The 25,642-nt window shown below is 47.8% G+C and overlaps 1 protein-coding gene across 1 annotated transcript in view; it reads right to left on the reverse strand.

The window, feature by feature from the left end:
* Window positions 1–25,642, reverse strand: part of PAPPA (pappalysin 1) — a 207,402-nt gene that overhangs the window by 109,925 nt on the left and 71,835 nt on the right. Inside the window, exons 8-9 of the mRNA XM_059410111.1 lie at window positions 20,487–20,615; window positions 15,496–15,587 (exon numbers count right to left, since the gene is read on the reverse strand). Coding sequence (XP_059266094.1) covers window positions 15,496–15,587; window positions 20,487–20,615 — 221 coding nt within the window. The remainder of the gene's footprint in view (window positions 1–15,495; window positions 15,588–20,486; window positions 20,616–25,642) is intronic.

Raw genomic sequence — 25,642 nt, forward strand, 5'->3', positions numbered from 1 at the left:
AAGGAAAAAGATAGGGAAGGACAGAAGGGAGAGAGGAAGGAAAGAAGGGTAGGGGGAGGAATGAGGGAAGGAGGGGAAAACTGGTCCTAAATTTGAAGAGTTAACCTGGAACATTTAAAAACATCAATCAGAACCCCTCTAGCCAACAGAATCTGGGCTGAAAGTGAAATTGGCCGCCTCAGAAGATACTGGTATCCATTCAACATTTGCCAGCAGAGGCTCGATGACCATGGACAAGGCATAATCGTGTCCCTGCTGCTTCTGTAGTCTTCTCTTTTCTTCTCTAGCGTACTCAAGTCTCAGCTGACAGCCTCCAAGTATGGCTGCTTCCCAAAGGGACCATATTGCCCCAAATTCCCAACACTGCTTTTCCTCTAACTAGTCTCCAATCATCTTTACCCATAGTTTGACCAACCACTCCTCTGCAAAAAACCTCTCTCTGCCCCACCCTGGGAGCCTGCTTGCCCCCCCCTCCTATGCCTTCCCATAGCATCCGCTAGGTCTCCAATAACAGTATTAGCTACCAGGTATAAACGTATTGACTGAATGGATAAAGGGATGACTTGGTACGTGCTGGGTACTTTGTTAAATGTTAAATATTTTTCAGTATACAATGTCCATCCGAGAAGAGCCCTGTGTGTTTGGTGCTATTGCTATCTCCACTTGATAGACAAGGAAATTGTGTATAAAGAGGTTAAGTCATTAGATTCACATGAGGTTTCACAAGTTGAAGCTGGAATCCAATCCCGGCTAGCTGGATTCCATAGTCCATGCCCACCCACGCTGCCTAATTTATGTGTTTTGTGGGGCTGTGGACACTGAGGGGGATCTAAAGAGACAAGCTCTTCAGAGGCTGCCCTAGACTGCGATGCTGTGGTCCATGCGGGGTCTGGGGGAGGGAGCTGCCGGGCTGCCACCACATCCCTGCCCTGCTGAGGAGCTGGGTGTTCCCCAGCAGCACACAACACAGGTCCCCTCTGAGTCCAGGTTCCCTCCTGGGCAAATTCATGAGATAACGACTGCCTTTCAGACATGCAGGGGATGAAGTGAGAAGCTGTATAAAAAAAACACCTGGCGTGGAGTCCAGCAGGGAAACAGATTCCGTGAAGGATCAGGAGTCCCTCTTTCCCTCAAGGAAGCGATCTGTTTCTGCTACTCTGTGCCAGTTACATGGCATGGGCTCAATCACTTCTGTTTTGGTTAAACCTTTTTAATTTTTTTTTTTTAAATGGAATCTGAGTTTTTGTTGGCAGGTGACTGGACACACCGGGGCCCAGCCTCCGGGCCCACAGTCCATTAGGGAATTTACGAGGACAGATGGGGAGCCTTCAACTCAAGCACTCCCTTCAGAGGCAGTGCTTACAAAGCCATCAATTTCCTTAACAAAGAGCGCCGGCTTAAATGCCGGGGTAAAGCAGTGCGATTTACACAGCTATCCACTTTCCTTTGAATTCTCTGCCTGGGGGGTGGCCTACCTGCAATCCTTTCCAGCTACTGGTGAATTAGGCTCCCTCCCAAAAAGGAAGCTAGCTGGCATTGGCCCTGGCTTTTGAAAAGCAGCTCAGTTTGGGGTTATCAGACAGTTCTGGGGTGGGGAGGGAATCGAAGTAACCACCAAAGGCCCCCAGATCAGCACATCCCTTCTGCTAAGGTTCTAAAACCCCTGGACCTTGTCAAAGAGTTAGGGCCACGGTCAGTACTGAGATGGGGAAGGAGGGCTGCCGCCACGGAGCCCTCCTCTCCTTTATACCAAAGGAAAAAGAGGCTCGAAAGAACAGTATTGGCGAACACTTGTAATAGTGCTTTGTGGCTCCGTGGCCTGTCAGTCCCGTGACGTGTCAATCCCGTGACGTGGTCCCATTATAGATGAAGAAACTGTAGCAGCCTCCGTCCCACTTCTGAGGCAGAAATAGGATTGGAACGCTAGCAACTCCGCTCCGGGGCCATCACAGTGAGACATCCTGCCGGCCCGGAGAGGATCCCCAGAAGCCAGAAGGGCCCGTGATTTAAACAGGGGTTTGTCTGCCTCTAAAGACCAACAAAGCTCTACTCCGCTTTGTTGCGTGAATAATAAAACTGTCTGCTGAGAAACATGTCCTTCCTTCACTCGTTTATTCTGTATTTACTGAGCCGCAAACTCTTTGCCAGGCCCAGGACTGAATCCTGGGGAGTCGGATGAATTACACAGGCTCTCAACACCCCAAGAGCCCAGAGTCTGGACTCGGGGTTGGGGGGGGGGCAGCAAGTCCATGCCTGCGGCAGGAGACACTGCAGGAGCACAGAGGAAGGCGTCCCATCCACACACACAGAGCCTCAGTGCTGCCCAGATTTCAGATTCGAGAAAGCTTCCCTTGGGAGGGAACGCTGGGGCTGAAACTCTGCAGGGTCCTAGGACAGGGAGTGGGGATGCTTGCCAGTCTCTGGGAGCCAAGGGACAGAAGCTGGAAACAGCCTAGTCTGTAAAGCACAGAAGACGCTGGGGCGTGAAGTACAAATGCCTGCTTCCGACCTTGAATGATGGAGGACCAAGTAAGGCATTTAGGAAGTCTGCTCTCACTACAGGGGAGTCTAGGTGAAGGCAAGCCAGAGATGGGGAACCTGGGACCATTTTCTCTTGCAAAAGTCCAGGCAGGAGCTGGATGTGGGGGTGCGGTGGCGGGGGGGGGGGGGGTGTGGGCTGGGGCAGAGCAAGGAAGGTGGGGAGAGGGAGGAGGGACTGATTTGGGGAGGGGGCTAGGTTTCAAGGTAAAATGGGCACCATGGTAATTGGCTGGATGTGGGGAATGACTAAGAGGGAAGAGAGAAGGATGTTTCCCAAGCTTCTAGGGGAAATGTCTGGTTGGCGAGTGGCGCCACCAGTTGAGAAGGAGAGAAACAGGAGTTGCAGCAGGTCTGGGGAGAAAAATCAGTATGCTTGCTATCAGATGCGATGAGTTTGAGTACCGTGGGGGTATCCAGTTAGAGCAACTAGGTCTACAAGTCCAGACATAGGTCCAGAGAAAAGCCCAGACTGAAGACAGAGACTCTGGGGTCTTTGGTTTTGTAAGGATGAGCTCAAGGAGACAGTGTAGCATGAGAACTAGCTCCTTTTGGGACTCTGGACTGCTCTAATATTTTAAAGCATGGACAGAAGGACTGTGTAGGTGTGGCCAGAGGGGTGAAGGAAAACTAGAAAGGGATACACTTCAGAGGAAATGTCAACACTTCAAGAAAGAGCCAGATAAGTTAGGGGAGAAACAGACTGAAATCGTTTTATTAAATCATGCTATTTAATAGAATCCCCTTCATGGCTTCCCTGCGTAAAGATTCTTAACTTTCTGCTTGATCTCTTTCAGGGGCAGGGCGTTCAATACCTATAAGAACTAGATTATTCATAGTCATTGTAATCGATATTTACTGAACACTTTCTGAAGGACAAAAACCAACCTGGCGTCCTCAGTGCCTAGCGTGAACCTGACACATAAAAGGCACTCAACAAATCTGGGATGAACTCATTCATCAGGGATGGAAAGGATACATCCCAGCTCCCGGAGACCTGAGGAACGGCACTCCCATTTCACAGATGGAAAAAGATGTTTGGTGGACAGAGCATGGCGCAGAGACGCAGTCCCCTGTGCTCTTGGGTCAGGTCATTCAGTCTCTTCAGTCTCTCTCTCTCTCTCTCCATTTAGGAGTTCTCGTGGCCAAGGGCACACCGACAAATGGGAAGGTAGAGGGGTTTAGGATGCTTGTGCAGCCCTCTCACGGGTAATGAGGCTGAGCTCAAGTTATAGGCGTGGTTTTGGACTGAGGGATCGGCCCCAGCTGGGACCTTCTGCAGCCCTGCCCACAGTGGCCTGCAACTGTAGTTCAATCTAATGGGTAACTTGGGCTGGGTTTCTGACTGGTGTTGAAAGCCAAACTCACTCTAATTTCTCTTCAGATCAGTTTGCCAAGAGTACTTGGTTGGCCCTTGAAGAGTATCCCACTGCAGGGAGGTTGGTCTAACAAAACTGCTCAAGGCACATTAGGCTTCTGCCCAGAAACCACGCCTTGCTGCAGAATCGCACCCAGACACCCACCTATCTAGTGACTTCCTCTGAGTAGCTTTTTTTGGAACCACTTTACTCACTGCACCCTCCAAAAGAAGCCTCATTCTGGACCTTTATAGCAGCAGAGCTGTGCACCTGGTCTTAAGGAGCCCAGGTGCCCAGGAAGGTTCACAGACTCCCCCCAAGCCAGGGAGCTTTCACATTCCTCCTGTGATCCCGTTCCGGAGTCTCTGCCCGTCCTTAACAACACCGCTCTTATGAAGTCCTCCAGTGAAGGACTTCTGCTGCCACTTGTCACTCCCATCTGCATGCTACCTAGCACAGAGCTTTGCATGCCGCAGGCGCTTAATACAGAACGCTCCCCCCCCCCCCCCCCCCCCCCCCCCCCCCACCCACGACACCCCACTACCCCGCCCCCCCCCCCCCCCCCCCGCCCAAACAACAACAAAAACCAGTGTGAGATTGGTCACATTGGCTTCCAGCTGTCTTTGGGAGACCCCTGTGGCTGCTGCCTGGGGCGGGGGAGAAGGGAACCTTAGCTCCGGTAAGCAGGACTAGACCCTGGGTGTGGAGTGTTTTATCTTTCCGTCTGGCAAATGAACACTGAACACCCAATCCCTTAAAAATTATTATAATTTCAGATTTGCTTTATCTTAATTTCTTCTCGGTACTGAATCGGTAGCAGCCAAAAGAAAGTAGCTTCTAGTTTCTCCCTCTGTTAAGTATTTAATGATCTGTAAACAAACACTTCAGATAGTGTTTCTTAAAGAGACCCTGGGATCCTTTTGTTATGTGAAGATTCCTTTGCAGCACACGCATTGTTTCTCCTTCTCATTATGTGTTTGCGGGCAGGCTGTTCAACACTTGATCAAGAGGACACATTTTATTAGATAACCTTAATGATCAAGAGGTAGTGTAAATTAATAGTTCAGCCCGAGGGCTTGAGAATCAGGCTTCCCTTTACTGGAAGCCTTGAGTAAATTACTTAACATCTCTGTGCTTTTTTCTTATCCCGCCACCTCTAGCTGGCATACTATTAAAACTACCACAGAGGGTCAATGCAATTAATCAAGGGAGTTAATAGAGAAAAAGCATTAAATTAATGAAAACGAATGAAATTAATCATGAGCTACTTCTACTACAACGTCTACTGTCAGGGACGGTGAGATGGAAGAAGAGTGGAAATATACAGACAGGTCTCGCCACTCCTACTTGTTCTGAGAGTCTGGTATTTTGGAGGACAGCCCCAGCTCCTCTGCTTGCAGAGCTAGACAGATCTGGGTTCTAATCAGGGCTCTGCTGTTTAAGGATCACCAGCTTAGGACAAGTGACTTCCTCTCCCCAGGCTTCAGCTGCTCCTTGGGTAGAATGGGAGCAAATACCCACCCCACCTCACTCCACCCCACCCCCGCCCTCCCGCTGCCTCCTGGAGAGCCAAAGTCAAGGTCAAGTAGGCTGTGAGGCCACCAGCAGCCATGGGATGCATCGCTCCTGAAGGTTTGTTTCCCCGTGTGGTGGTTTTCCAGCTCGATAAATATTTACTGAACAAAGGCCACTTTCTCAAAAGTCACTTAAACATTTGGGGGCTCTGTTGTGTCATTTGGAAAGTGGTGATAATATTGCCTGGTTGCCGGGGGTGTTGTTGGTTTGAAATGAGACCATGCACAAGGTTCTCTGTCAATATCCACAGGCTCCCTTCTGCAGCCTCTCAAGGGATGCCTTGAGGTGGTGAGCAGTTCGGGCTCATCTGGGCACTCTTTTCTGTCACAGAGTGTCACTCAGTTCAGTGCATCAGTTAATGACCGGCTGGAGCTGAATGCTGGGTACACAAGAATGGACAGGCTAACTTCTTCCACGAAGGGTAAAGGGAGACCCATGTGTAATGGGAAAATGTGCGGTCAGTACAATTACAGCTAAGCTTCTCCAGGCCCACGAGCAAGATGAAATGAGGTGATACCCTTACCTCTTCATTTCCCCCCTGCCTTGATTTCCCCAAGTGGCTATCCTTTTACCTGCCTAGATGCTCATCTGTCTATGCCAGCGGTAAGCTGTACTTTTTCTGGACAGGGCCAGACAGTAAATATTTTGGCTCTGTGGGTCCTCCAAGGTCTCTGTTGGAACTACTCAACTCTGTCTTTGTATTGGCAAATACCAAAACCAAGAAGTATACGTGGGTTTCAATGAAACTGTATGTACCCAGATGGGCTGCAGGTCAGGCTTGGTCAAGGGCAGCAGCTGGCTAACCCTTGAGTGATGCAAGCAGGCACTTGCCTCAGATGCCTGGTTCAGGGCTTGACACAGAACGTCAGACCAGGAGCAACGGCCTCACCGAGGGCTTCAAGGGCCCAAAGGATGAGAACTTGCAAGGTTCCAGGCTCAACTCCCTCCTTCACTCCCATCTGGCCATGGTGCCTTTCTCTGACCCCCTCGCATGCCCTTTTCTGCCTTGAGGATTTAACAGTCTGAAATTCTTGCAATCCTTACCCCATCACCCTGCTCCACATCTCCCTAATTTGTCCATTTCCTGTTTGACCTTCAAGTCTAGCATAAATGTAGGTGTTCTCAAGGAGGCTCTTCCTGACTATTAGCCCATGTAAAGGACGCCCTTCATGGACACACTTTCAAGCACATCCACTTACAGGCACTTGCAACAACCGCATTCAGATGACTGTTAGTGCCATCCCCCTGGCCTTCCTTGACCACTGCTTCCTTGTCCACTTGCACCTAGCACCGGGCTAGGCACACAGCAGGCATCAAGTCACGTGTGAATGAATGACGTGGTGGGATCCTGCAGCCAGTTCGCACGGTCTCCTGCCTGGTTCTGACTGCGGCTGTTAGAGCGGATTTATTCTGCTGGCTATAGCACTGGGCTTTTCACACAATCCTGACTGCTCATCCATCATTTTATTTTAGGCATATTACTTCTCTGCCCAAAAAGCAAAGGAGGATACAATTAGGTCTATATCCCTCACTTGCTTAATATTTCAATTTCCCCCGGGGCACTCCCTTCAAGTGGAGATCACAGCTCATGAATATTAAGTGTATCTTCCAACACAACATGGTCCCCAAGAAAGAGCAGAAAGCCAGCAGCTAGAAAAATGCCCCAACACCTGGCCTTCCAGGCCTCTGTCTCTCTCTGGCTCTCCCCGGCGACCTCGGCCACGATGGTGGCGCAGAAGCACAGTGAGGCACAGGGAGGTGAGGCAGGTCTCTGGTCACACTTTAAAGGCCATAAAGAAGCCCTTGTTCTTGGCTCCCCGGATTCACCTGCCTGGAAGTCAGGCTGCCTTTCAAAGGGGCACATCAAAGTGTGGTGTTGATTCCTCAAACTCAAGCTCCAAGCCCTTCTGAGCCTGACCCCTCCCCGCGAGTCAGGAAGCCGACCTGGGCTGAGGGCTAGAATTCCTCCCTTCTGGCGTCAGAGCGGTCCTGTTTCTTTTCATGCCAGCCTGGCCTCTCTGTGGGGTAGGCCTCCCGGGTTTCCGAAGGAGGTGGCGAGCCGAGCGAGGTCTGAGGCTGGATGGTCAGCTTGATCCTAACCGGTGCTGACTCCACTTGGGCTGTTTGAATGCATCCATCAGACCTCCCAGTTGAGGACTTCAGATCTTCAGTCCTGCCCCTCTCAGCAGCCTTCCGCCCCATCGCCTCCCTTTCCTGCTCCTTTGTCCCCTTAGTAACCCTCTTTGACCCTGCAGGTTAAAGGAATTCCTTTCTCCTCCCCAAGCCTCCATTTCTTTTAAAATGCACAGTTTAAAAACAATAATGATCCCGGATTTAAATTCTGGAAGTCAGAGTTGAAAGGGCCCTGGGAGCTCATCTGGCTCATCCCATCACCTGATAGCTGGGGGAGCTGAGATCAAGGGGGCGGTCCCTTGGCACAAGGGACCACCACATTTTTATGGCAGGCTCAGGACCATTCCCCGCCCCCAACCCCATGGATCAGAGGCCTTTGTATCAGTCACTACTGACATGGGAGTGAGGAAGGGGAAGAGGACCCGGCAGTGACTGACATTGTCAAGGGTCTACTTACTGCCATGCGTTGTGCTAAACACCCTATGGTCATGTCCATCTTCCTCTAAGCACAAGCGGGGGGTTATAATCATGCCCGTTTTCCAGAGAGGGCACCGAGACCCACAGAGAGCATGCGAGATGCCCAGGATGACCTAGGGAGTAATTACAGACACGGGATGTTTGAACTCAGGCTCCTGTGCCGCTGCCACTTGGCCATGACAACAGGATTAAGTGTCAAAGTCCTCCTAAGCTAAAAAACAATGTAGCTTCTGTCCATGGAGGGTGAGCTCTTAAAAATGAAAATATAGCCCGAAACAGAGGAGGGCCTTTTGTCGGGGGCAGGGGGTTTATGCCATGGAATGTTTATAGGGTGATAATAACCGAAAGTTGTAGTTTTCATGACTCATGAAAAAGGCACAGAAGACCTACGCATTCCCTTTCACGTCCTGCCGTGTGCCAATGGCACCAAAGCAGAAAGAGTGGAAAAGAGAAAGCTGTCTGCTGTTTCTTGGGAGTTCATCTGGATACTGGACACGGTCTTTAGAGGCAGGCAGATGGGGTCTGAGGTCTTTTCTGATCCACTCCACTGGGGTAGTTAGGACAAGCCACTGACACTCTCAGGACCTCTCTTTTCTCATCGGTGAAGTGGGCATTATGAGTCCAAATGTGCAGAACTGATGGGAAAATGAATGAAACCATGGACGAAAAGGGTTTTTAGCCCAGAAGCCAGGACATTTAGGTGCCTACATATGACATGACTTCATGGTTCAGTGTGCAGACCCTGTCCCGGAGCACTGTGAACCCCTCCTCAGCTATTTCTTTCTTTCTTTCTTTCTTTCTTTTTCTTCTTCTTCTTTTTTTTTTTAAAAAAAGATTTTATTTATTTATTTATTTATTTGGCAGAGATCATAAGTAGGCAGAGATGCAGGCAGAGAGAGAAAGAGGGAAGCAGACTCCCCGCTGAGCAGAGAGCCCGATGTGGGACTCGATCCCAGGTCCCTGAGATCACGACCCAAGCCAAAGGCAGCGGCCCAACCGACTGAGCCACCCAGGTGCACCCTCCTCTGCTATTTCTGACTGTGGGACTTTGGACAAGTTACTTAACCTTTCTGAAACTCAGAGGATCTCTTGTAGGCAACTGGGATAATAACATCATTTATCTCACAGGATTCCGGGGTGGATTGATACAACTTCTGAATCAATGGCATTAACAAAGGCAGGAAAAATACAGTAGTAGCAAACACATAGGTAACGCTTACCATGTGCTACTGTTTTAAAGATCTTTACATATATAACCTCATACCATCCTCACAAGAGCCCTAAGAGGTAGGATCTATTATAGCCCATTTTACTGATGAGAAAACTGAAACTCAGATTACAAAGTGGCTGAGCCAGGCTTGTCACCCAGAATCCATGTTCTGTTTTTGTTCTAAGATTTATTTATTTGAGAGAGAGAGAGAAAGCGAGCGACAACAAGAGAACAAACACAGGAGAGGGAGAGGGAGAGAAAATCTCAAGCAGACTGTGCTGAACACAGAGCCATCACCCCAAGAACACGACCTGGGCTGAGACCAAGAGTCAGAGGTTCAATCGACTACGCCACCCAGGTGCGCCTAGAATCCACGTCACCACGCCACCCAGCCTGACAGTGATTGTCTTCATGCCTTGATCACCACCACCACCACCACCACCACTGTGACTACCACTCATATTTCTCTTCTCTTCTTTTCAAGGCACGGCTTCAAGTCAAGGGAAGCTTTATTTCAGGAGGGTCACTTGGTGAAACTTACGCTTCCCACAGAGGGAAGTCTGAAGAAATACCTGCATCCAGGAGAAGGTTTAATTTTGTTTTTTTTCATTTTAATTTTTTTGTAAGGTGAGAGGTGGATCGTCTTATTATGATTTCACTTCGTTAGAAAAAACAATAATAATAAATGCAACTCCCAGCAGAGCCCATTCTCTGCCCCCCCTTTCCACTTCCCCTCCCCCCAACCAGATGCTGTTTTTCTTTTCAGTCACTGTTGTTCTAAAGTATCATTAGAACATCCACCGAAAAGACATGTCGATTCATCTTCTTGTTTTTCTTTCTCGCCTTGGCTCAGAGCGGGCCAGGGCAGCCTGACACAGGGGCCACAAGGCTCTGTGACCCCCCGCCCCTCCCAGGGACTGGGGAGTGGGGAGGAGGGCTGATTTCCCCTCCTCCGCCTCAGCTGCCTCCTAGATAATTGAGTTACTGGCCCTGGCTCCAGGACAGGGCTGGAGATGCTATGTCAGGGACCAGAGACGACGTCATGCTCACGGCAGCCCCCGGCATGGTGGGAAGGAGAGGAATCAGGAAGGAGCGAGAAAAAGAGACATACAGGAATAACAACGTGGGGTTGTTTTCCTAACTGTGTATCAGCATCAAGTAGGATTTGAAACCCCAAAGTCTTTAAACAAAGGACACACAGAGGATGCCAATGTGAGACAGGAAAAGAAGCCTTTTCCTAGGAGAAGACTCTAGTCTTCAGTCCGATCACTCTCCTGTCACAGAGGGGGAAACTGAGGCTGCTAGATGCTGAGCTGCAGCCCAGGCCCCCGCATCTAAATTCCTCCCTGGGACCAGCCATCCTGAAGGACACAGGGGCAGTAATGAAAACGGAGCATGAGGAATCCTCCACAAGTACATCTCTCGCAGGGGACTGCGTGTCATCTCAGAAGGTAGCTCACTCCCAGGGCTGGCTTGAGATGTAACCTTGGGTAGAGCCCCTTTTGCGGATGCTTCCCATTTTGTCCAATTTGAACACTACCTTCCCGCCTTCAGCTTTTATCAGCAGCCTGGCTGTAGTTTATGACTCAGTGCTGTAGGAACAGAATTCCCAGCGCTGCCGAACACTGCCTCCAGCCAGCGTCTGTTGGGGTGGGGGTGAGGGGGTGCGGGGGGGAGTTATCATTTGACTGATACCGCATTTTTTAACTGAAACCTAAGGCCTGGTGTATGTTATGTTTTTTAAAAAGGGGGAAAAGGACAAGATAATTTCCACATTGCTGGGGATGCAGCCTACATTGCCTAAGAGGTCTTGTGGGTGGTTCCTTTTAACAAGCAAGCCATTATGTGCTGGAGGATGAGGGCGCCGCCGGGGTGGGAAAGTGGGAAAGGGAAGTCCCGGGGTGTTGCCTAATCACACATCGGCACCTTGGGAATACTTCCGGATGTGTGGGCTTCTGAAAAGTGAATGGGAATGCCACCATAAATCTGTCACCCACCCTCACACTAGTGTCACCAAACCCAGGGAAAACACTGGCCCAACTAAACAGTCGGGGACAAAAAATAATGAAGGGGAAGAAGAGCAAGGAAGGAAGAAGGGAGGGAGGAGAGAAGGAAGTCATCCATTTAGACGGTGGGCAGAGGAGCAGAGTAGAAAAAGCAGGGGGTCTCCACGCAGTCTGAGATGGGATCCCACCTCTATGAGGCCTGTTACCTTGGTCCGGTTAAGACACGATAATAGGTCTTAGATCCCTCATCTGGGTATAAGAGTCCTTTCACAGGCTCACACTAACGAAAGGGGGCCTGACACAGGACATACACCCCACCTAATGGGTGACTGTCAATGGTGGTCATTGCTGCTACTCAGCCCCTACCCCCACCCCCACACTTCCACAGGCACGGCGTAAGTAACAGTTTGTGTACATCAAGCACATCCAACTTGCTAAGAATGGGGCTAAACCTTATAGCATCTTATGACAATTTGAATTTTCGGTCAGGATTCTAAGTGACAGTCAACAGAAACCAACTTTGGCCAACTGAAGCAAAACAAGCAAACAAAAGCTATTCAGAGAATATTGACAGGCTACAGAACACTCTCGGGGGTGGGGTTGGGGGGCAGAGAGCCAGGCTTGCACACTCTGAAGCCCAATTCTAAGCTCAAGATCAGGTCCCAAGACTGGTCTTGTGAAGATATTAGAACGTGGTCACTTTCACACTCCAGCCACATGCTGTCACTGGTACTTTGGGAACACACGGATGACAGCCATCCTTATCAGAATGACTGGGGGAAAGTGTGGCTCTTTACACTCAAGCTGTAAAGGGGAGTCCGGGAAGGAGACTTCTGGATTTTCAACTTTGGTAGAGGGCTTGGGCTCTGCCCCATTATTATTCCATCAAGGAGCGTTATTTCCTAAATCTAGGAAGGAGAATCAGATAGTAAGTTTCCAAAATTATTGATTAATATCTTCCACAGTTGAGTCCCAGGACTTCCACCATTGTTTTTGGATGAGAACACCGACATTCAGCTAAGGTCGCACGTCTAAGCCACAGCATGAGCCCGAGACAGCCTCACTCGAGCCGGTTCCCTCAGCTGCTTGTCTTGACAAACATAATGATGAAACCAGTCCACCTCAGCAAAGCCTCCCACACGCCAGTGCCATTTCTCTGACTCACTGAAGCTGCCTGCGGTGGGAGCCAAAAGACTCTGTCTATTCTTCAGCTGTTCTTAAGGGACGATGGTTTTCTAGACTCAAAGGCATGGAGTTTGTCCTTGGAATGTAGTTCCCGGGAGTTGGGATCTCCGGGTAGACTCCGTAATTCTTGGAATGTCCTGTGTCTCACTGAGTCTCTATAATGGAATTCTCACTGGTGAGGGCGGGGGTGTAGCTGAGGTTGCTTCTCTAACACAAACCATATTCCACATACCAGGTAATACGGAGTCTTCCCTGGACGCCATCCACCATCCACACCACTGGCCACTCTGTATCCCGGTCCATTCATTCACTAGACAGACTGTTCTAAGGCACAGTCTTCCTTGCTCGCCTCAAAGCCCTACAAGACCAGGAGTCACTTTTTTTTTTTTTTTTTTTTTTTTTTGCAGGTAGCTCACCACCGTCTGAAGTCAGACTCTGGGTTTGCATCCTGGTTCTACCATTTAACTGCGTATCCTTGGTTCACCCCTCAGGCTTCAGCTGCCTCTTGCATAAAAACAGGACCATAAAAGACTGTTATGAAAATTGGAATTTATAAATGTGCTGGGTGCATCATGGGGGTTTGATAAATATTGTCATTGCCAGTAGAACACTTAGCATCTAGTACCGAACAATAGTGTCTGAAGGAGACCTAGGAGGGCCCAGATCTCACCTTTGTGACACCTCCCTTACCTTCGCCTCTTTCTGTTTAAGCATCTCGGTTAACACAGTTAACAAATCACTGATCTAGTCCCGAACAGTCATTCTGGCCAAAGTTGAGGCGGAAAGTTAGACCCACTAAGACTGGACTCGCTGCCCAGTGCTCTATCTAAGAGTCTCCCAGGCCCCACCGCTGTCTGCTTAAAAGTCAGTTCTTTCTCTTAGAAATGGCGAGTCATGTCGTAACTGTCACCTCCTCTCTGCACCAGACTCAGAAAACCAAGAGTATGAAAGACTTCCAATCCATGAGCCAGGAGGCCAGCAAAGATCTGCCAGCATAGTAAATATTTTAGGCTCTTTGGGTCATAGTGCCTCTGCTGTACCCGCTCAGTAACTTGTAGCAGGAAAGCAACCACAGACAATAGGTAGAGTAACGAGCATGCTCTGTTCCAGTAGGACTTTACTTTCCAGTAGAGGCAGTGGGCCAGTCTGGCCCATGGACTGTAGTTTGCAGACCCCTACCGTGCATGATGAACTTCCCCCTGGAGGAGGGACCCTTTTTTTCGTGAATTGCTGCACGGCTCCAAAGCACCCCAGAATGTAGGCATCAGGCCACCCGAGCATCTCTTGGAAGGTCCCCTATCCTACCTTCACCGCCACACCCTCCCTTCCTTCCAGAAGCACCTCCGTTGCATGCCACCTTAGCGCAAGCAAAATAGGTAGATATTTTCCAGCACGATCTGGGAGTGCTGCTGGGTATCACGAGCATGGAGACAAAGGCAAGTAGCTCGTGGGAATGGCAAACAGCTACACACCTTGGAAAGAACACAAGTCGAGTACAGCTAATGCTGTTAGAGACCACCTAACCCAATTCTTTGACCTTTCCACCAGGTAAACTGAGGCCCAGACTAGGCAAGCAGCTTGGGCAGGGTTACACGGCAACTTCTCAGCACAGTGAGGACCAACGCCTGGTTTTTCTAACTTTCTGCCCAGAATCCTTCTGCCATACCACTAGGTGAACATCATGTTTTTTACCATGGACCGTGCTCAAATCAGCAGAGCCAAGAAAATAGCCTTCTATCGTTTAAAAACCCGAGGTCCTGCCTGGAAATTCTTCTCTCTCCTTCCTCCACATCTTCCTTTCTTCTATTCACAGTTAGCTGTGGGACACCTCTTATTGTGTTGCTGAGCCCACACTTAGTGCCAAGGAGACAGGAGATGCTCGACCCGTGTGTGCTGAGGACGGACTAAGGGTGCAGGCTGAAGAGCTCACAGTGTTCACAGTCCCCCAGGAGAAGGAAGGTCTAAATGCATTCCCTGTAATGCACTGTGAATGTGAGGACCCGATGACATTTCCTTCCCTTTAGTCTTCCTAGAAAATTGCCTTTCAGGGTGAAATCTTCCCGCCAGTGTTTTCATGCCCTCAGTAGCTGCCCCTTCCCTCCTCGGATAGAGCACCTCTGTCTTTTGTACTTGCAAATGATTGTGATTATTTTTCACCTCTAGCCCAGGGGATTAGCCAGAGGACCTTTGATCTTCAGGTATCGATTTGCATCTTAAAGGAAGTATGATCTCATCTGAGCCAGCTCAAAATTCCATCCCTGCCCCCCAACCCCTGTCTGTTTACCAGCCCCGGGCTGGTCAGGGCCTCCCAAGTGGGACTAAAACAACAAGACCAGTGAGAAGCCAGAGGAAAACAAATTTCCCATCTGACTCCGTAAAGGTGGGAAAAGGACGTCTGCTTTCTCAACACAGGCTTGTCTGCTCTTCCTCCACTCTCCCGTCAGAGACGCGGCCAGAGGTTCTGAGTGTGCGAAGGGGACCACGGGGGTTCTGGGACCTTGGCTGGAGGTCGTACAGCAGAAAGAGCTGGGCGCGTGCTTAAGAATCAGACAGAATCAGGTTCAAGCCCTGGTTCTGTCTCCAATCACTCCCTAACCCAAGAGTTTCTGATTACTGTCATCATCTCTCTGGCTTGGGATGTTTTCTTATCTCTAATGCGAGAATACTAGCCTTTAAAATTCTATACTAATCACCCTCCTGGAGAGCTGGCCTGAAAAAGAGCGTTGGTGTAAGCAATGCGAAGCTAGCTTAAAAGTTACCAGCAGCCACTGCTGTCACCCACGGGAGGGACTCTAAGCTCCGGGAGGGCAGGAGCATTTGCTGGTTTTCCTTTGGTTCCCATTGCGCTATGCCCCGGTGCTCCCCACAAGGTCTGGCCCACAGGAGGCGATCTGTCAGTGTTTGTAAGACTAAGGAGTAAACCATCATCAGTCCTCAGGACTGCTGTTGTTGACTTGACCATGCCGCACGGTCCCCTTCTCCAGCTGAGCCCCAAGAAATGACACAGACTTACCAATGCAATTGAAGGAGTCTTCCCTTCGGCAGAAGAGGGAGCAGCCGTCACCGCTGAGCTTGTTCATGTCATCACATTCCTCCCCTTGGCTTCTGCAGAAGAGATCGGAGAGAGATGTGTCAGGCAGACAGAGAGAGAGAGAGAGAGAGGGAGCAACTGCAGAACCACAGCAGACCATGGGAGAGTCCCTCCCCAGGCCAGGAACTTTCCAAGAGGCCTCAGGCAAGTCTCTCACGCCCCAGTGTCCATTTCTTCTTCTTCTATGAGACCTATAAAGATAGACATGTGTAAGAATCCTACAACCCCTGCCTTATCCTGTGCTTGCCACGACGAAGCAGAGTTCACGCCTCAAACCTGCTGTCCGAGATCTTGCCGGTTAAGGCAGACGGGAGAAAGGCACGGAGGATGGGATGAAGGAAACAACCTTGCCCCCCCCTCTGGCCCCCCACCCCAGGCATGTCTGGGAGATCTCAGCCGTTTTAAATGGGTGGACTTGAAGGAAATTTCTGAGCTTCGGAAACATAAATCCTGTTCTTTACCTTAAGCCTCCTCCCTGCTCCCAATCGTGAATTTAAGAATAAAGATTTCTTTTTTTTCCCCCAGACACATGCCTGGGTCTGGTCTTCCTTTCACGAGAAAGTATTGCTTTCTCCATCCGGGGTGTCATTTCATGGTGTGAGGAACTCCAAAGCCCATGGGAAGTACACTATCAGGAAATTAAAGTGTCTTCTCTTGTTTGTTTGTTTTGTTTAGATAGGAATTATTCCTATCAGCTCAGGGCGGTTCAGCAGAGGTTGGGATGGACAGAAACTGAGCAATGCTGGACCGAGGAGCCGAGGAGGAGGAGAAAGTGCTGAAAAGACCGAATAGATGATCACGACCTGGAAAACACCCAACCTTTGAGAAACAGAAAACTTGGGTGCAGATCCCCTTATTTCAAACCCGCCGCATGATCTCAGACACGTCTCCTAATCTCAACTGGACCATTTAAATCAATAAAGACTAAAAATAACGTAAACTTCCATTCTTCAGTCGCAGTCGCCACAACATAAGCCCTTGATCCTTGTATGCGATCAGGAGCAAGTGGCTACTGAACAGAAGAGCACAGAATAGGTTTCCATCCCGGCAGAAGAATCCCCCAGACCACGCTATTCCAGACGCCAAGTGTCCGCGTTCCCACAGGTTCAAATGGCGATAACTCTACCCGCTCCTTAGAGCCGGCGCAAGAACGGAATGGAAATTGACGTGGCGGGCACGGTGCATGACAGATAGAAGATGCTCAGGGAGTCAGGGTTCCCGTTCCCACTCAGTCCTAGGAGGTCTCTGCAGAGTGTGTGGCAGCTGTCCCTCCCTCCCCAGGGACCAGCTGGGACCCGTGGAAGCAGGGAAGAGGCCTAAGACTTTTCCTTTCACTCGGGCAATTAACACTGGGCAATGCTTGTTGCTTTAAGGAGATGTCAGAGTAGCAGGAGGGGGCCTCGCCATCAATCCTGCCAGTGCAGGGGTTTTTGAACTCTCCTGTCTGCAAATGCATGAACTGAGGAGAAGAGAAGTCCATATTCCAAGCTGAGCCCATATTTCCAATCTCTGCCAGTGAACCTCGAGTGTTGGAAACTGGTGATAGCCTTGTGTTACTTAGCTATCTCATGGGTTATCTAGGGATATTTTTTTTTTTTTTTTTTAAACCTGAGCTGGTTTCCCAAAGCCACAAAGAACACATCTAACCCGCCAAACAGTATGTTGTATTGGTTCAAGCAAAACGTTAGTGTCACCACAAATATCTTCTAGGTATGGCAGATCTATTATTACACAGAGAGCTCCTGAGAAACCTTCTCTGACCTCCCAAGCTGGAGTGGGTGGCCATTTTCTCTGCGATCAAAGACACTAGGCTCCATCCATCCCAGCACCTGTCAAACGGACCACCTTCACGTGTTTGCCTGACAGCTCCCTATACCAGGTTTCCAGATGCCAAAGGAAATGACAGTCTTTGTCAACCTAGCAGCGCAATGCCGGGCACAGTGCCTGGAATACGGCAGAAAGCATGGAGCTGCTCCTTCACTTGTCAGTCCTGCAGGGCTACTGGTGACCCGGTGAGGCAATGGGGTATCCAAATGAGAACAGGGACCCCGGATTCGCATCTTGGTTCTGCTTTGTTGGGTGTGTGAGCTCAAGAAAGCCATATCAGCCTTTGTACATCAGTTGTCTCTTCTGTAAAGTGCAGTAATAGAACCGATTTCATATAATTGTCGGAAGGACCCAAGGAGATAATAGTGTAGCCCAATGCTAACACACAGTGAAGGCTCAACAAACATTTATGAATATTATCATCATATGTATCCAAAGCTTTTCTCCACTGGGGACTCATTAAGTTTTGATCCTGAATATTTGTATACTCCCTTAAATACATAGAGCGAATCAGCACATGTCATCCCGTGAAGAATCCAGTTAGCTAAGATGACATTCGTCCTTTGCCTCAAAGTTTTTGTTTGTTTGTTTTTGCCGAGGGAACCACCCATAAGCTGCATTTGGTTTTCTATAAAGCATGTCAACAACTATTTGGAAACCTAAGTGATTTCTGTGTAGGATACCAACTCTAGGTAAAATACTAAAAAAGCCTTATAGAGGGGTGCCTGGCTGGCTCAGTGGGTTAAGCCTCTGCCTTCATCTCAGGTCATGATCTCAGGGTCCTGGGATCAAGCTCTGCACGGGGCTCTCTGCTCAGCGGGGAGCCTGTCCCCACCACCCACCCCCTGCCGCCTGCCTCTCTGCTTACTTGTGATCTCTATCTGTCAAATAAACAAATAAAATCTTTAAAAATTTTTTAAAAACCTTGTTGAAAACACTACTTATATTAATAATAAAATAAAAAATAATAAGAATAGTTCTAGATCAGCAAGAATGATATTGTTTGCAGCGTTCTACCAATACGTCGATATCTGGCTCCAAAATGGACAGACTGAGTTGTAGGTCAGGTTCCACATCTGGTGCGTTTCTTTCTTTCTTTCTTTCTTTTTTTTTTTTTTTTTTTTGTATTCTTTGTGCTAAATTAGAAAATCCCAAATCACAATTATGGGTTGTCAGCAATGACCGCAAATGTTTCCTGGATATTCTGGACATGCAGCTCAGTCTTGGGCCCACAAATGATGGGGCACGCTCCCTGGAGACTGCCTTGCTCTGCTGCTCAGTATTCCATCAGACAACAGCTGTGTCCAGAGCCAGAGGGTGATGTCTTCATGTGGGAGAGAATGGTGAGTGGTTCCCCTTTCCCCAGTCGTGTTATCTTAAGCACCAGAAACTGTATCGTCCTGTTTGGTTGCTGCATCTGGACATGATTTTAACTGCACACAACAGCACACCATGAGTTTCCTTATCTGACAAAGGAAGAGCTTTATCTTCTATGCTTGGCGAGTCAGATTCTTGGCCATCATGTGGTTCGCTCCATAATTCCACACTCAGCAGGAACTTGTACATACCACCTTTCTGCACAGCCAGGTTCAAAAGCTGTACCATGCTGGGCATCTCCTGGGCATATATGCAACATTCGATCTCTCCTTCCATGTGAAGTCAGGACCAGAAAGCAAAGGGCTTCTGGACGTCTGCGTGGACGGGTATTCACGTGCCAACGCTTTACTTGCACAACCGGTGTTATCCTTGCTGTACTCCTGGCCGGTCCTTTCATGCCAAAGCAGGTTTCCAGTTTATATCACATGCCACAAAATCAATGTTACCAAATGAAATTGCTCTTCCCATCCAGCACCAGAAAGAGTCATCGACCACTTCTCTTTCATGTACGTACCACTTGTAGGATTCACGGTCTACACATCAGCAGTTCCATCCAACTGTGAAACGGATTCTCTTTACAGCACCCCTCCCCCTCCTGAAACAGTCCCTGCAATGCCACGTGGCCCAGATATTATACGACACCCAACAGCGCCATTTAATGAAGGGATTTCGCCAATAGCTGGTTTGCCCTCTCCACGTGTGATGTTCGTCATTAAATCGGCCCATAGTTTTAAAAGTCTCTTAGCAATAGTGTAACTTGCAACCACGTGAGCAATAAGGAACGCAATTTTAGCAATAAGAAACTTAACTGCAAACAGTTTCTGGTCTTGTTTTCACCTCCAGGGACAAAACTATTCTGTTTTGTGCCAGACAACATTTTTGTGCTAATTTGGGAGGAAAGAACCCAAAGGTTTACTTTAAAAAAAAAAAATTTTTTTTAAAAACAATGCAAGACTCTGGATGGCTTCTTGCCCCCATTTCATAGTTGCGCAATATCTTGCCCTGTGGACAAGGGGATAAATGGACTGATGTCCTAGTAACATCCACGGTGCAAACACACAGCTTCCTATTCTCCACTCACACTTTCCCTCTTCGGCTGCTCGTGTGGAGTCTTTCACTTTCTGGTTCATTTGCCTCCCTGTACTTATTTATGTTCACAGTCAGTATTCACTCTGGGGTACTGTTTGCTATTTATGGCTTCAACATTACCGTGAGTTAGAGTATTTTGTTATCTTTATGAGCTTTTAACCCATGTTGTAAATTGTTCATATAAGACGATACAACAGAAATAACAAAGAAATACGCAGTTTTAACAACTCGAAATGGTTAACCAGCAAAGAACGTAGAAGTGTTTTGACCCAGATGCCCTGGGTCCCATTAACGGATCGTCGGCTGGAGTGGAAAAGCCAAACAGAATCCTTGCAGTACCCACAAAACGATGAAGAGAAAGAGCCTACCCGTCGTAAGTGCACAATGGTCGTTCTGTCAGAATCACGTATTGTATTACATACTTGAGAAATATACATGTTTGAAAAAGAACCACTGCGTTTCCTCTGAGGCCAGCAACTACCTGCAGACAAATCGACAGATTGCTAGCAATTGCTGGTAGCTCACAGCTCCCACACTGAAGACCTCCTGTAAGCTCTCCTGGCCATCTCTTGACCTCACAAGCATCACTCCCTCCCCCTTCCTTAATCACACCTACTTACTTCTGGATAATGCCATCGCCACAGTATCCACTTCCATGGATGTAGATGGCAGCTGGCGATGGCTCACTCTCTTCACTTCCGGAAATAGTGATGACCCAGTACTGGTACACACTGCCAAGACTGAGATCCCTGGAAAACAAAGAAGGGTATTCACAAAGACGATTAGCTATACGGACACAATGCCCGGGGGTAGACAAAACTGATCCCCTGAAGTACATTCTATCAGTCTTGCTTGCGTTTGAAATCACATGCACATTAAGTTATCCAATAATATGAATTGTCTCCTGTGGTTAAGGCACTCTCCTATGCATGACGGACCACACCAAAATGTACAGCAATAATGACTAGCATCAAATGACAGACAGCCGTGAATATTACCAGGTACTTTTATCTTTAATTTAACCTTTATAATAACCCTGGTGGATAAGAACCAGATGGTATGCAGCCCATAATGAAGGTGTTTGGGAGAATGTCAACCAGGAAAACAAAATGCGATAAGCAGACAGAGCTGGGAAAGTACCATGCCAGATTCTGTGGGCATCAGTCTGATCTTTTCCCTGCTTTGCACGCAATGAACAGAAACCCCATGCTTCCTTATGCTGCACATCCAGAACTGTCCCCCACCCCTGCTCTTCTCTGTCTCTCACTCTTGACTAAAATAGTAACAATTGCAGCAGCTATTAACTGAATGTCAGGCTTGGGGTGACACACGTCCCATGTATTGTCTCATTCGAGAATCAAAGCAACCCTACATGTGCCCTAATGTTTTCCTGTTTATTTTACAGATGATAAATCTGAGACATAGAAAGGTTAATCAACTTACAATCATACACTACTGAATAAGAGCCCGCACTCTGCCTCCCTAATCCCTAGTTTAGGCCTGTTTTAATAATCTCATCCCTTGCAAAGAGGGATTCTGAAATTACAATTCCAGGCACTGGTGGCTGCCAGACCCTCAGTTTGCCGAGTCTGCATCTCCCCTCTGCTCACAAGACCCCCCAGTGCAATGCCTGCTCCCACTTCCTCATGCTCCGCCTTCCTCCTGTTTTCCTCCCTCCCCTTCCTCAGCGCCTCTCAGCTCCCTGCTTGAAACCCTCCTGCCATCAACCCTGGCTGCTGTCAATCATCCTCCAAGGTAGAGATATATTTATGTCAGTTCCACATCACGAAATCACAATGCCCGTTTCCTTTTTGACCGTTTTCAAAGGGTGATGTTATTCCCCTTTTTATCTCCCTCTGCATTAATGATTTACTTTTTAATAATAAAAAAGTACCATGGGGGGCAAAAAAACCCCACAAAATGATAATGAAGAGAATTCCTACTCGATTCCAGAGTTGGGGGGAGGGTGGGATTTCATACACAAAAGGATGATGTCAAAAAATCTCAAGTTCTCCTACCCATCTGTGGTTTCAGCTGCTGTTAGGGCTGGGGCTGTTTGGATAAGGCCAAGAAGGTAACAGGTGCAGAGGCAATGGGCAGCCAATGTCTCCTGACTCTCAACACAGCGATGAGTACGAGTTTATGAACGCTGAAGGACACCAGGGAGGAATATAACCTGCCGGAGAATGCCGGACCTGTTACCCCCAAGAGAGTTTGTTTTGGCAGTGCTGGAGCAGAAAGCAATTTTGGGGGGTAGACCAGAAGTCCCTGTGGATTCCATCAGTCTTCTGTCAATGACAGTTCAGTACGTAAAATGCACACAAATCTCGAGATATTATATGTATGAATGTATGAATAACTGTGGGCTTGTAAACTTCTGGGGTGTTAATTTGTGGATACAGGCTTGCTTTCTTCTGTTTAAAACGTTTATTAGATATTTTAATCCACCTCTCAACTAGCACACGGATACTTTTTCTGGTGGTTCTTCTAAAACTGAAATATCCTGACAGTGGGAAAAGTGGTTTTCCCGGCGGATACACAGAGGCCCAAGATAAAGACGATGTGGATTCTACTGTCTATTCATTTTCCTCTAAAATATGGAGGCATGTTTTGTATTAAACAAATATGGCCGTGTTATGAAATAAAATAAGACGTTTTCTTCAGGCTATGTTGCAGGCCACCGGGGGCATATGGCCCCCGTCTGAAGCAGATGGAGCACTTCTGTGGGTCGCAGGAGGGTGTGAAAAGTACTTCTCTACATTGTGTTTTTCATTTGTACTGCGTGTCACAGATGATTTATGGCTGATCCTATTTAGGTGCTCTGCTAAGATCTGTGAATGTTTCCCTCCTCCCCGCATCCGCCCTCCCTCCTTCCTTGATCCTCCTCCTGTGTCTCGATAAACACAAGTCTGAGGCAAGCCAACATGTGTTTCTACCTGGCTTCTTCGCTGCCAAGCTGAGAAGTCACAGGCAGGTGTTTCACAGCCCTGAGCCCATTTCAAATTCGTCATCAACCTGACCTCACAGCAGTTTCCTCCAGGCTGAATGTGAGAACACAGAGAAAGCCCATACGTGCCCAGCCTAGGATGGTCAATAAATATTAACCCATTACAACGAATGCTTCAATGAATATTCTCATTCACTGGACTTAAGCTACGCTCTCTTTAGTAGAAGGGATGGAGTGACAGATAGCTACATGTAACCTCGGTGAGCCAAGCCCACACCACCTATGGTGTGCGCCACAGCTGAGTGGAAAGTCTCCATCCTGCCACGTCATTTGTCTAGAAGACCCTCTGTGCCTGCAGCTTGCTCTCGCTCCACGCTCCACGTGGCTATTCCAATTTCTGAAAATTCTGGATCCCAGAAGGTTTGACTTACCCTGGGGCAAAATCTGTCTCCCCATAACTTCCACCCACACCTCTTTCTCACCCACTAGCATCACACAGAACACTCTGATTGGTAGGAAGACCCTGATAAGCTTCCTTCTTCCAACTGTGTGCACATGGCTTATGCATCCTTAACTCACGGAAGCCTGGCAGCAGCTCTCTGAAGTAGGGGTTTTTACCCCAAATTTTCAGATAGGACAACAGAAGCCCAAGTCACTCCCTTGGTAAAAAGGCAGAGAACGGGGCACAGTACGACTGCTATTAAAAATATTATGTTTTTCCATTGAAGAAACCTTGTGCTAAAACTACATTTTCTTCAAGTTGAAGTTAAAATTAATGCCAAATGAGGATCTCTTTGCTCAGTCATCTCAGGAGAATACAATTCTTTCAGAAGGACACACTAGGGGCCTCCGAAGGCTTTGCTGGAGGTTAGGACCTGTTTTGTGGATGGTCTAGAAGTGGGACATTGATGTCAAATTGTGCCTTTTAGCTGCTCCTAAAACCATCTGGACAGTCTTACGCTGTCACTTGAATTCCTGCCTCTCCTGCACCTCCTGCCTCCATGCAGACCCTAAACCCCGTCACTTTTCCCTACCCCCAAATCTCCCATGTCATTTCCTCTACACCCCTGCTGCTGCCAATATCTCGGCCTTGACGTCTGAACCTGCCCCTGGTATCTCCCCTTTCCAGGCTTGCCAACGCCATCAGAATATTCTGAGGTCCAAACCCACTCCCCAGCTCAAAATCTTCTCATCTAGAGCAGTGATGGGGGGCACACTACCAAGCCCATACTCCCTATTTATTCTTTTTGGGGGGGAACTAAAATGTTACCACTTCATCTGAAACATGATAAATTGTACCACTTCCGGTTACCTTTAAAGAATTTTGAGCATTATTCATTATTATTTTTTTTAAGCAAACCTCCATTGGGACTTATTGGTCAACTCCTCAAACTACCTCTCAGATTAATTTCATACGTCCAGCTAATAAACTTAAATTGCAGTATTGAAATGGGGTGAGATTGCTTGGCTACTTTTGAGTGGTTGTTTTATGTATCTTTTGCATGACTTAAAAAAACAATTGTTAACAACTATTCTTCCACAAATGTCTCAAGTGATGTATCAGCCTTAGTTCTCCATTTCTGACAATTACAAACATATAACATTTTTAGGTGCTATGATTTTTCAGTACTTATCCCCAGAAATGTCACCTTAATGGTAACAGATGCGATCTAGAGCCCAAACGTTTATATTATTTATTTATTTTTTAAAGGTTTTATGTTTAAGTGATGTCTACGTCCAATGTGGGGCTCAAACCTACATCAAGATCAAGAGTCACACACTGAACCAACTGAGCCAGCCAGTGGTGCCTAGAGCCCAATCTTTCAGTAAAATTTACTTACAGATTATAAAATCGTTATCTTAAAAAATATTATTTTGCACATAAATATCCATAAGGAGGATAAGGACCACCTGACCTTGCTTTTGGCAAAAATGCATATTTCTTAAAGAGTTGGTGTGTAGTTGGTATTGTAATTGGTCCATTAAAGCCCCTCCGAAATCTACGGGCAAGTCACTTCACTTCTCTGGGTCTGTTTTTCTACCTTCTAGTTATGATATATGATTCCTGTCCCATATAAGAAAAGAGGGATGGAGAACCTCACTGCAATATGGAAATATCTCATTTTGTAACTTCTAGGAAACACTCTCCAAAGCCTCTTCATCACTCATTATTGATCCCCTACTGTTTCCATATCATACCATTCACTGATCACACACTATCTCCCCACATAGTCTGTGTAACTGTGTCATGCTGTTTTGAAGCTCCTTCTTCTGCAATAATGAGAGCAACTGTCATTTCCATTTGTTACCTACTTGTCATATGCCAGGCACTAAGCTCAGTACTACCTGTGAATCATCTCATTTAATCGAAACAACATTTTCTGGAATAATGATGATGATCGCCCCTTTCAAATGAAGAAGGTCCTATTTGGGAAGGTTACTCTATGGCCTACAGTGACACTGCTTTGGGGAGAGGGACCTGAGCCAGGTCTATCAAACTCCATTGCAAGACAGCACTTCTAGAGTTTATGAATGAGAAAATACTACAGAACAGAAGTTAAAAGACCTAGTTTTGAACCAAGTCGAGTCCACATACAAAGACCATTTGGAAAGCTCTAAAAGTTAGGAGAAAGATAAACACTGCTTTAAACACTACCACTACCACAAGCCACTTCCTTTCTCTGTCAATCCACTTCTTCTGTGAAATGGAAGTCTGGGAAGATGACCAGCTCTGCAGTGCACAGTTCTAATTTCATGAGAAATGCAGTGCAGCATCATTTCTACCAGCTAGAAGCTGCCTCAGCAGTTAGACTTGTGCACTGAGAATGG

This window comes from Mustela nigripes, chromosome 9, assembly GCF_022355385.1.
Source record: "Mustela nigripes isolate SB6536 chromosome 9, MUSNIG.SB6536, whole genome shotgun sequence".
Classification (NCBI taxonomy): Eukaryota; Metazoa; Chordata; class Mammalia; order Carnivora; family Mustelidae; genus Mustela; species Mustela nigripes.